The sequence below is a fragment of the Saccopteryx leptura genome, chromosome 1 (assembly GCF_036850995.1).
Source record: "Saccopteryx leptura isolate mSacLep1 chromosome 1, mSacLep1_pri_phased_curated, whole genome shotgun sequence".
NCBI lineage: Eukaryota > Metazoa > Chordata > Mammalia > Chiroptera > Emballonuridae > Saccopteryx > Saccopteryx leptura.
Window position 1 is genome coordinate 211,936,543 of NC_089503.1, and position 13,153 is coordinate 211,949,695.

The window sequence follows — 13,153 nt, forward strand, 5'->3', positions numbered from 1 at the left end:
GTTAAATACAAAAAATGATTTGTGTAAGTAAACAAAATTTTATTATGTAATTTGTTTATGAATAAATATAAGAGAGTGAAAAAATTTTAACATAATTATTTTAATAAAAATATATTTTAATAAAAATATAATTCCATACCATATAAATATCTAAACTGTATTGCAACCAATTAAAACAATGTTTAATTAATAGAATGAGCTTGAAGGGTTATATTGCAAATAAAACAATTATTTCGTTTTACAAACAGTCTGGACACGTTTTCAGTTATCAACTGCAGCTATTGTCTATGCTACAATGTTACTTGATTCAGCTCACTTGACCACAAAAATAACGAATTGTTTGAACTTGAGTGTGCACTGGCAAACTCCATCTAAAAGAATGTGGGTTTCACATCACCGCTAAATGTCAAACAGTTCATATCAAATACAGACAAATACAAAAGTTGCAAATCTTTATAATGGAATTTTTTTAAAAAAATAAAGAAGTATCACGAATCCAATCGACTAATTATTGGAAGTTAACCCAAGATTAGTCACACTCGGAATTCTTTTCTGCGTATCACTATCTTCTTAAATATCTCAATTTCCAATAATCAAAGATGCTTCCACTTCTGAGTAGCTGAGATTTTAAAGTAGCAGAGAATATTAAAGATTTAATCCCTGGCCGCATAAACTCATTAGGTGGGCTGGATCCGGCCCGCGGGGCCGTATGTTGGCCATGCCTGGTCTAAACCCTCACAGGGCCTGGTCCCTCTGCCTCATAGCACTGTGACAACATCAGCTGTTTTTAAGATCAACCCAGGTACCTTTCTCTTGAATAAGCAGCCCCAGGACAGGGCTGTGTTTATGTTTTTTTCCCTTTAATCTCAACAAAGCTGCCTTCCCTAATTGACACTGGATTATTCAACCCATATTTCAGATCCCTTACTTTGTCTCAGGCACAGCTCTGGGTTTTGAAAAAAGAAAATAAAAATAAAAAAAGAGTGAAAACAGATACACAAATTCTTGCTCTCTCTAGTTTACTATCTAGTAGAAATTCCATTAATGGTTGATGAATGGATAAAATCTTAAACTAAGAGATTTTTTTTTTTTTTTTAGTATGGAAAACAACCTGAGAAATTTAGCCAGTTAATGGGAAAATACACGCACAAACTACAAGTGGTGCTTGTGGTGAGGCAAGCAGAGCTATGGTACTGACCATGGCAAAACCAGCCTCTCTCAACTAAGAGCTGCTTTGCATTGAAGAAGTCGGGGCCAAGAATTGAAAGGCATGGGGAAGGGGCTACTAGTTATGGAGTAAACACGGCAAAGCTGCGAATATGATATTCAGAACAAGAGATCTCTAAAGCCAACAAATTTTGATTCTTTTAATTTTAAGTTATGAGAGCAAATATTGCTGTAATTGTGTTGAATTGGTATTATATAATATCTGGCTCCAATTCAATCACTTAAAGTATTATTTTCAAAGGCTAAGCAGAGCAATTAGGCAGCAAAGATTATTTTCAAACAATGTTATTGGATCATACTCAGAGGAAGACCAACTTTTTTTCAAGAAAGTGAACCAGAAATAATGTTTTCAAATTTTAATTTATTTAAAATTATTTTTTAGCAAATGAAGTATGCCTTTCTTAAATGTGAACATGTAAGGTAAACTCAAACACTGCTTCCTGTCTTGTCCCGGTGTTTAAACTTTACTTTTGGCTATATCTGAATAAAAATGGGGCATATAAAAAATCTATCCCTTTCTCTCTTCCAGAAGTAATAATAAAAGCCTTTTCCATGCCCCTTTAAAGAAAAATGCAAGCTGCCTTTATTGAAAAGAGAAAAAGGTGTCTCTATTCAGGAAATGTAAGTAAACTGACATTAGGGTACCAGGGATTATGGCTAACAGCAGAGTTAATGGTTAGGGAATTAGAAAGAGGAATTCTATTGCATTCTGGTGACTGAGAGCTGGGAGGTTACAGGAGGTCAGTGGAAAATAAAGGCATTTGGGAGATGGGCTTCTCAAATTGCAGAATTAACAGATGGAGAATTTAGAGAAAAAAAAAGAGGAAATGAGCAGATCCTCTCAACATCAAGTCTATGAGGTCTTCTTGTCTGGAAGTCCAAGTAATTCACAGAGGAAGGAAGGATGCATTTTCTTTGATTGTTCTGAAGAAATGGTTAAATGGTATTCCTTTCCCAGGAAGTGCCTTGAGCCCAACCTCATTTTAGATGTTAATTCACATATACCTGTCTTCAGAAGGAAAAGGGTGACGTTTGGTGAGTGACTGATGAAGTATAGGGAAGTCTGACCTTCCAGGGAAGGGAGAGATGTTCTAGATACCCTGGAGAGAAGAGAAAAGTCCGCTTCTGAGATCCAGATGATAGCTAGGAAACCATGGCGTGCTAGATTTCTCAACAGGAATCCAGATTAACAAAAGAAGGTGAAAAACACCATAAAGGTTTTAAAAATGCTTTTTGCATATAGTCAAATTTTGTCAAGAGATGTATGCCTTTGCATATGACACACAGAAGTATTGACTTCTGAATATATATATAAAAAAATGGACTCACTTGCATCAATTTTCTAACTAGTATTATTGGACTTCCTAAATGCAAACTGAAGAGATAATGAGTAAAAACATAATCTTCTTAATGAACGGGCCCAAGTAGAGCAGTTGTCTCTTTGGTAGTTGGTCTCTTCTGTCTTCGGGTTTTTAACTGCACCAAGTGTAAAGGAGAGGAAACCTCTAGTGCAGGGGTCGGGAACCTTTTTGGCTGAGAGAGCCATGAACGCCACATATTTTCAAATGTAATTCCATGAGAGCCATACAATGACCCATGTATGTTAAGCATTATCCAATTAAAATTTGAAGTTGTCCTGGAAGACAGCTGTGATTGGCTCCAGCCACCCGCAACCATGAACATGAGTGGTAGGAAATAAATGGATTATAATACATGAGAATGTTTTATATTTTTAACGTTATTTTTTTCTTATTAAAGATTTGTCTGTGAGCCAGATGCAGCCATCAAAATAGCCACATCTGGCTCACGAGCCATAGGTTCCTGACCCCTGCTTAGGCCCTGCTCAGTGAGCCCTGCCTGGGGCCTGAACAGAGAGAATCTGGGGATTGGAGCCAGAAGTCTGTCACAGAACAAACTCTTTCCTTGGTGATTCTCAGAATGTGGACTAACGGGATGCTAATGGAAGACCCAGGGACCGCCTCAGGTAGATTTAGGGATCAACTCTAGTTTCTAGAGGCTTTTTGTTTTAAGTGGGCATTCCTCTCCCTTGTCTGGGGGTCTCCCACAGATTCGCTCTAACCCAACCAGATCCAAGTCATGCTTTTCACTGAAGATTATCAGGAGTTGGGTCATTTTAGTAATTAGATTTATCCATCAACTTAATCTAAATGAGTATAAGAAAGTATCCACCGAGGTTGTTGGTTCATTGACAATAGTAAAGATAAGGGGCTTCATGGAAAATAAAAACAGAACCATTTATTAAAAGAATAAAGTTCTATATAAATGCCAGTGAAGGGGGTAAACGATGACAGACTCCAGTTCAACCCAAGATACAGAAGTTAGTGACCTCCTAAATATTTAGGAAACAGAGAAAAAGAAGACACTTTTCTCTTGTCCCCTTCCATGTTATAAACAGATATGCAGTGAAGATGATAAAAAACTAAGAACATAAAGACACCAAAACAGCATCAAAATTGAGTTCATGTTCTATCTCATTTATTGGATAGTTTGTCGCATTTACTGATAGCTGTATTTTATGATCATGATTATCACCACCACCACCAAGTGGAAAAATAACAAAGTGTTCTTATGTTTTAGGTGAAGAGAGGACACTGCAGACATAAACAGAGTTGGTCCCAGTATCTAGAACCTCGTGTGGCCATGGTGACTCAGACATTTCCCTCACTCTCTCTAATATTATTATTATTATTTTTTTTTAATTTTTATTAATGGTAATGGGATGACATTAATAAATCAGGGTACATATATTCAAAGAAAACATGTCTAAGTTATTTTGTCATTAAATTATGTTGCAAACCCCTCGCCCAAAGTCAGACTGTCCTCCGCCACCCTCTATCTAGTTCTCTGTGCCCCTCCCCCTCCCCCTAACTCTCTCCCTCCCTCCCTCCCATGTCCTCCCTCCCCCCACCCTTGGTAACCACCACACTCTTGTCCATGTCTCTTAGTCTCATTTTTATGTTCCACCAATGTATGGAATCATGTAGTTCTTGTTTTTTTCTGATTTACTTATTTCACTCCTTATAATGTTATCAAGATCCCACCATTTTGCTGTAAATGATCTGATGTCATCATTTCTTATGGCTGAGTAGTATTCCATAGTGTATATGTGCCACATCTTCTTTATCCACTCTTCTATTGAAGGGCTTTTTGGTTGTTTCCATGTCTTGGCCACTGTGAACAGTGCTGCAATGAACATGGGGCTACATGTGTCTTCACGTATCAATGTTTCTGAGGTTTTGGGGTATATACCCAGTAGAGGGATTGCTGGGTCATAAGGTAGTTCTATTTGCAGTTTTTTGAGGAACCACCATACTTTCCTCCATAATGGTGTACTACTTTACAGTCCCACCAACAGTGAATGAGGGTTCCTTTTTCTCCACAGCCTCTCCAACATTTGCTATTACCCGTCTTGTCGATAATAGCTAATCTAACAGGAGTGAGGTGGTATCTCATTGTAGTTTTGATTTGCATTTCTCTAATAACTAATGAAGCTGAGCATCTTTTCATATATCTGTTGGCCATTTGTATCTCTTCCTGGGAGAAGTGTCTGTTCATGTCCTCTTCCCATTTTTTTATTGGATTGTTTGTTTGTTTGTTGTTGAGTTTTATGAGTTCTTTGTAAATTTTGGATATTAGGCCCTTATCTGAGCTGTTGTTTGAAAATATCATTTCCCATTTAGTTGGCTGTCTGTTTATTTTGATATCAGTTTCTCTTGCTGAGCAAAAACTTTTTATTCTGATGTAGTCCCATTCATTTATCTTTGCCTTCACTTCTCTTGCCATTGGAGTCAAGTTCATAAAATGTTCTTTAAAACCCAGGTCCATGATTTTAGTACCTATGTCTTCTTCTATGTACTTTATTGTTTCAGGTCTTATATTTAGGTCTTTGATCCATTTTGAATTAATTTTAGTACACGGGGACAGGCTGTAGTCGAGTTTCATTCTTTTGCATGTGGCTTTCCAGTTTTCCCAACACCATTTATTGAAGAGGCTTTCTTTTCTCCATTGTGTGCTGTTGGCCCCTTTATCAAAGATTATTTGACCATATATATGTGGTTTTATTTCTGGGCTTTCTATTCTGTTCCAATGGTCTGAGTGTCTATTTTTCTGCCAATACCATGCTGTTTTGATTATCGTGGCCCTGTAATATAGTTTAAAGTCAGGTATTGTAATGCCCCCAGCTTCATTCTTTTTCCTTAGGATTGTTTTGGCTATTCGGGGTTTTTTATAGTTCCATATAAATCTGATGATTTTTTGTTCCATTTCTTTAAAAAATCTCATAGGGATTTTGATGGGAATTGCATTAAATTTGTATATTTCTTTGGGTAATATGGCCATTTTGATTATATTTATTCTTCCTATCCATGAACAAGGAATATTTTTCCATCTCATTGTATCTTTTTCGATGTCTCTTAACAATGTTTTGTAATTTTCATTATATAGGTCCTTTACGTTCTTTGTTATGTTTATTCCTAGGTATTTTATTTTTTTTGTTGCAATCGTGAAGGGGATTATTTTTTTGAGTTCGTTTTCTAATATTTCATTGTTGGCATATAGAAAGGCTATGGACTTTTGTATGTTAATTTTGTATCCTGCGACCTTACTGTATTGGCTTATTGTTTCTAATAATGTTTTTGTGGAGTCCTTCGGGTTTTCGATGTATAGGATCATATCATCAGCAAAAAGTGATACCTTTACTTCTTCTTTTCCGATATGGATCCCTTTTATTTCTTTGTCTTGTCTGATTGCTCTGGCCAGAACTTCTAGCACCACGTTAAATAAGAGTGGAGAGAGTGGACAACCCTGTCTTGTTCCTGATTTAAGGTAGAAAGTCCTCAGTTTTATGCCGTTTAATAGGATGTTGGCTGATGGTTTATCATATATGGCCTTTATCATGTTGAGATATTTTCCTTCTATACCCATTTTGTTGAGAGTCTTAAACATAAAATTGTGTTGTATTTTATCAAAAGCCTTTTCTGCATCTATTGATAAGATCATGTGGTTTTGTTCTTTGTTTTGTTGATATGGTGTATTACGTTAACCGTTTTGCGTATGTTGAACCATCCTTGAGATTCTGGGATGAATCCCACTTGATCATGATGTATTATTTTTTTAATATGTTGTTGTATTCGGTTTGCCAGTATTTTGTTTAGTATTTTAGCATCTGTATTCATTAGAGATATTGGTCTGTAGTTTTCTTTCTTTGTGCCATCCTTGCCAGGTTTTGGTATGAGGGTTATGTTGGCCTCATAAAATGTGTTTGGAAGTATTGCTTCTTCTTCAATTTTTTGGAAGACTTTGAGTAGAATAGGAAGCAAGTCTTCTTTGAATGTTTGATAGAATTCACTAGTATAACCGTCTGGGCCTGGACTTTTATTTTTGGGGAGGTTTTTAATAGTTTTTTCTATTTCCTCCCTGCTGATTGGTCTGTTTAGGCTTTCTGCTTCTTCATGACTCAGTCTAGGAAGGTTGTATTGTTCTAGGAATTTATCCATTTCTTCTAGATTGTTGTATTTGGTGGCATATAATTTTTCATAGTATTCTACAATAATTCTTTGTATATCTATGATGTCTGTGGTGATCTCTCCTCTTTCATTTTGGATTTTATTTATTTGAGTCCTGTGCCTTTTTTCCTTGGTGAGTCTTGCCAAGGGTTTGTCAATTTTGTTGATCTTTTCAAAGAACCAGCTCCTTGTTTTATTGATTTTTTCTATAGTTTTTCTGTTCTCTATTTCATTTATTTCTGCTCTGATTTTTATTATCTCCTTTCTTCGGCTGGTTTTGGGTTGTCTTTGTTCTTCTTTTTCTAGTTCCTTAAGGTGTGAAGTTAAGTGGTTTACTTCGGCTCTCTCTTGTTTGTTCATATAGGCCTGAAGTGATATGAACTTTCCTCTTATTACTGCTTTTGCTGCATCCCAGAGATTCTGATATGTCGTATTTTCATTTTCATTTGTCTGTATATATCTTTTGATCTCTGCGCTTATTTCTTCTTTGACCCATTCATTTTTTAGAAGTATGTTGTTTAGTTTCCACATTTTTGTGGGTTTTTCCCCCTCTTTTTTGCAGTTGAATTCTAGTTTCAAGGCTTTATGATCAGAAAATATGCTTGGTACAATTTCAATTTTTCTAAATTTGCTGATATTGTCTTTGTGGCCCAACATATGGTCAATTCTTGAGAATGTTCCATGTACACTAGAGAAAAATGTATACTCTGTCGCTTTGGGATGAAGTGTCCTGTAGATGTCTATCATATCCAGGTGTTCTAGTATTTCGTTTAAGGCCACTATATCTTTATTGATTCTCTTTGGATGACCGATCTAGAGCCGCTTGATTGTTAGCTTGAATGGCTGGGTGAGGTGCCCCGCCCACGGAGAGAATCTCCCAAGCCTCTCCCGCTCGCCCTGCCGCTGGCGGCTGGATCGCACCAGGCGCAGGATAATGGGGCACCCTGGGTATGCGGGCCAGTAGGGCGCTCTGGACGCGTGGAATGCCCAGGGCACGCGCGCGAATGGGGTGCTCCGGGCACCGGTGGCTGGCAACTCTCACTCGCAGTGCGCGGGCTGCTGGGAACGTAAGCTGTGCTCGCTCTGCAACCGGACCGGGCGGGCGCGCGGCTGCTAGCGGCTGCTCGCGGCTCCCGAGTTTGGGCTGACTCACCACAGGCGCACTTCCTCGTGGCTTGAATGAACGTCCCTGCGGTAGCTTCCTCCACACCCTCGTCTCTCAGATTCAAGTGATAACAGTCCTTTCGCTATCAGTTTGTGTGGAATTCCGGAATGCTCCGAGGATAAATTTTTCTGTTTCTAGTTGATAAATTTGTTGTGATTTAGGGGAGAGCTGTCAGACGCGCTGCTCACGGCGCCATTTCCGTGACGTCACTCCCTCTAATATTATTATTAATGATGCTTCCAGGCCTGGTTGTTGCAACAGAAATCAGTGCACCACCAGTCCAGTCAATTTCTATGGTGTAGATCACCACTCCACAAGTCTAGCGAAATGGCTAAGGGAATTAGACTGACTGATGACTTAAAGCAGTTTGTACACATATGAAATGAGGTAAGGGCATCATGGTTATTTTTGTGAGAGGTGTTGTAGAGAAGGCAATGGCTTGGAAGTTAGAATATCTAGCTTTTAGTCCTATTTCTGTCACTGTGTGACTTTAGCCAAGTCACTTAACCACTCTGGACCTCAGGTCCCTTGTTAGTAAAATTAGGTATGTAGAGTCATGTCATTTCCAGTTTTAGCAGCTCAGGATTTCTTCCCCGCAGAACAGAACTGGGAGGCAAAAATCCTTTGAGACCTGGATTATCTAAATATGTCTGGCAGATCGGTGGCTAATTCCCTCACTGCCTACTGCACGGACATCACACTTAGTCCGCCTTTCTATCCCCTGGGGCTCTGCACTCTCTCCAGGGAAACACCAGGAATCATTTTAGTTACTGCTCTTTGGGAGACAGAAACACCCCTGACTCCTGGGAGAGGACCTGGGTAGCTAGGGGGCACATGTGGGAAGGCAGCTACTTTTCATTTATACCTTTTGCACTTTATACCATGTGTATTATCTGTTCCAAAATTAATTGCTTTTTAAAAAAAGGTTTTATCTCCTTTTCTTCCATCCACAAGGAGGAAATTCTTGCTCTTCACAAATTATGTTGCCACTATCAGCATAATCTTAGTTCACGCCCCCTTTCTCCCTTTATTATGTGCCTAAATAAATAATTGTCCAGAAGATGAGCAGTAGCAACGTGGGACAACGCACGTCCCTTTTAAAGAACAGTGCTTGCTACCAAAACATCAAAGTACGTGTATTTGGAAAAGATCTGGAAACTATATGGCAGACATTAAACACTTATCTCGAATGGGGCATAATAGGTACTTTTGGTCTTGTCTCGATATTTTCTATGATTTCCAAAGTTCATACAATAACATGTTTTCCTTATGTAATCATTTTTAATTTTTTTTTTTAAACTTGTTGCTACTCACCTGGTTCCTGTCCCTGGCATTTGCATATCGAAACCTCTGGATATAATAAAAGACCAGCCATGCGAGGGAAATGATCATCAGGACGATGAAGGAGATGGAGACGAACACGACTGAAGTGCGGCTCACGTATTTCTGCAAGTTCCGCGTTCCGATGGTGATGGACATCATCACAGTGATGTTCCTTTCCAGCAGGCTGACGATCTCCTTCCCCTTCGGCTCTGGAATCATTATGGCCACAATGTCTTCTACGCCTGTTGTGAGAGAACAAAGGATGAGGCCACAAGAAAAGGGGGACGAGAGAGCCAGGGAAAAGGATAGAGAGTGCAGTGTCTGGATAAAGTACCACACAACCAGATAATGACATCATTTGTGACAATTATTTGCCGACTCTAATCTCCAGGTCTAAGTCTAAGATCTAACAGCCAAAAACCGAGTCAAATTTTCTATTTCTTCAGCTCCCTTGGGATGTTGCTGTCTTGTATCTCAGAAAAGAACCTAAACTGAATTCATAATTTTGGTACCAGACAAGTCATTAACCAAGCTATCCTTCAATTGTCCAAGGTATTGTTGACCCTGGTAGAGGTGGACCCTTTCCAATTAATCCAAGTTTATGGTCCTATGTTGCATTCCATACCCCACACTTCCTGCAGAGGCGAAAAGTCACTCTGTAACCCATGGCACAAGGGTAAAATGCAGTTTTGCCCCATTGGTCTGTGAGCTTCATCTTTCTGTCACTCAGACACTATGAATACTTGATCACAGATCACTACCTATCATTTTTAAGTCAAATTCCTCCTACAGTGAGTACCCAAAGCAATCCTACCTAGGGTTTCTTAATGAGCTCTACCATGATCTGTCAACATAAAATAATGGTCTCACAACTATTTTTTACTTATTTTACCCAATTCAATGTAAACAATGTGTGTATCCTCACCCAAGCGAGGGAAGATGGGAGGCTATACAGATAACTCCAGGCTTGTTTCATCCCCACTCCCAATCTCCCACCACAACGCCCCTGTGATTGGACAGCTTAAAGCAAGAGTGGCAACTTTCTTGGGTCTGAGTTATCTGGGTCATTGTCCCTATTCTTCAGGACACTATGTGAGGCACATCCTCTCGGTGAGCAGTTCTGGGGCCTCCACAAGGGGGTCTTTAGTAATATTATACCAGTTCCAAATGCACCAACTTGACATATCACTGTGGCTGTTCCATAGACTAGAACAGCAACTTCACTAGGATAAATCCTCAGGAATCACCTATTTCAAATTGATGCCCACAGAGCTCTCCATGGGTCCCATTTCCACACGGAGATATCCTGTTACCTGTGGTCACTACAAATTAAAGAGAGCAGATTTACAATTAGGATGTTGTAGCTTAGAGACAAAATTAAACATGGCTGTAGCTGCTTAACTCTGGCCTCATATACATGCTGAGGTCAGCCAGCTAGACGGAACTACCAGATTATATTTGCTCAGGATGTTGCAAGTCTCTTAGAAGCTACTCAGGGCTTTCACTTGACCTTGATGTCGACACAGGTTTTCAATCCTAAATTCCTTGATGGTATTTCCCTGATGCTGCATAAATACTTTAAAAGCTGACTACCTACAAAGGTGTCTGTGTATGCTACATCAATTATACATTATTTTTAAAATTCCATGACCTTCACATTGGTCCAACTGTAAAATCACAAAGCCACATGGGTGTTTATATTTGGCTGTTAATTTCTGGGAATTAATGAAACCGATGGCTTGAATTTCAACTTTGCAGAATTTACTGACAATTCCAATGCTCCCCTTTTGATATTTACTTCTGCTAACGGCTGCATGTGGTCTGAGGGTTTGTGAGGGTTTAAAGTTGCTGGCAGGTTTTGCCTCTACAGAAATAACTTCTTTATATACTGGACTAATTTGGCCTGGTGAGGCTCATCTGGTGTTATAGCCATTTTAGAGATATTTCAGTAGCTGTAGAATAACTTTTCACTTATTTTATCCCCTTATATATATATTTTTAAGCATGTCTGTTCAAAGCTCTAGAATAATTTTTTTTTTTTTTTTGAGAAGAGGATTTTGGATTACTTATAAGACTTTGTATGCTCAGGCTTGCACAAGTTTCATATTTTTTAATAGTCAAATTTTATTATTATATTCCCTTACGGCTTCCACTTTCAACACTCTCCTTAGGAAGCTTCTCCACCGAAGGTGACAGAAATACTCCTTTAAAATTGCTTTTTGAAACCTTTTAGTTTTATTGTTTGTTTTTAGAGAGAGAGAGAGAGAAAGTGAGAGAGAGAGAGAGAGAGAGAGAGAAGTGAGAAACATCAACTCATACTTGCTTCACTTTAGTTGTTCACTGTTTGCTTTCCATATTGATGGGGGGTGGGGAGCTCAAGCAAAGCCAGTGACTCCTTGCTCGAGCCAGAGGGAGGGCTTTGGGCTCAAGCCAGTGACCTTGGGATCATGTTGATATTCCGCGCTCAAGCCTGTGACCTTGGGGTTTCGAACCAGAGACCTGAGCGTTCCAGATCAACATTGTATCCATTGTGCCACCACAGGTCAGGGTACTTCTTACATTTAAATCTTGAACATCCTAAATATGAGCTCAACACTAATTGAGCTCTTATAATGTGATGGGCAGAAAAGAGACAGATAGGATGCAATTTGTTTTCCCCCTAAATTCTTAGACATATTTGGATCTACTTTTGGATTTTATTTTACTGTAAGGTTGGCCTATGTTTTGCTGAACTTACACACCAGGCTATTTTCGTTGTCTAGGTTTTTAACATATTTACTACCTGGTAGCCTACTTCTACCTTCACTAATTTCCCCCTTGCATCTCTCCTATTACCTACTTATACTAAGAGACCACAGGGCCTAACAGTAAGGAGCTGAGCTCTGGAACTGAACAGCTTGTTTCCAACCCCAGCTCAACATTTTAAAAATAGGAAACCAAAATTCAGATACCCATGAGCTCTAAGTTGCTCTTTATCCATTTTCAGGAACCCGAGAAAACATTTTCTTCCTGTAAGGTAAAGTGTAATTAACTATTTTAAACTTAAGTGTTTAGTTACACCACCTGTGTTGCTCCTGTCCGTGTGTGTCTTCGTGATATATGACATTGGCTTGGAAAGGCTGAAAATGGCAGCGAGGATGTTCTCTTCAGCTGGGCTTTAACTTTCTTCATCATCAATACTCTAAGGGGTCTTGGGTTGATGAGGGTAAAACACAAGTGGGATTCTGGGACAGCTCTCCACGCGCTGTCAGCTATGTATTGTGCATGGTTAAAGAGTTACCGAGGTTGTGCCTTTTCCCAGTAGAAAGAGTCATTTGGATAAATTATGTGACCAGTCTGATCAATGCCCAAAGTCCAGGGCAAAAAGCTACTGTAGGATCGAATGCGTTCCAATGAGATGTGCTCCTCTGTGAGTTATCAGGCAACTCCCTGATCTTTGCTTCGCTTTGGAATGTGCAGCTAAGGTCAGGGAGAAGCCAGCGGCCCTCCCCAGGTACTCCGTGGTGTCCTTGTTTCTGAGGGGTGTGTGAGGGGGGAGGGGGCACGTGGCACTGAGGTGGCTGGAGAGTGCTGAGAGTCTGCTGAGGGATCTCCTCAGAGTCAGTGCTGCCCTGGGCACCAACCCCAAACCGGTGGTGCACCTGAGGCTCTGAGACTCAGGAGGGCAGTAAACAAACAGCCTACGCTGTATGGCAAAAATCTGCAAACAGGCCTGGCTATCCAGGCACCTCTATGTTTGCTGTGCTGCCCAGTTCACTACCAATTGCCTCTTTTTGCAAAATTATGTCAGCTGACCATCTATTTTCCTCCCAAGGGCACTTTGTACTTCTGAGTGATCACTGTTACGCAATTATTGTGTATTCCGGAAAAGCTCTTGAACCCTGTGAGAGAATGAGAGAAGGTGTGACGAGGT

At 39.6% G+C, this 13,153-nt stretch overlaps 1 protein-coding gene across 2 annotated transcripts in view; it reads right to left on the reverse strand.

Annotated features, from left to right (window-relative positions):
• The window catches only part of RNF150 (ring finger protein 150), a 192,587-nt gene that overhangs the window by 67,344 nt on the left and 112,090 nt on the right, over positions 1–13,153 (reverse strand). For both annotated transcript variants that reach the window (XM_066385554.1, XM_066385544.1), the window contains exon 2: positions 9,232–9,482. In XM_066385554.1, coding sequence (XP_066241651.1) covers positions 9,232–9,482 — 251 coding nt within the window. The remainder of the gene's footprint in view (positions 1–9,231; positions 9,483–13,153) is intronic.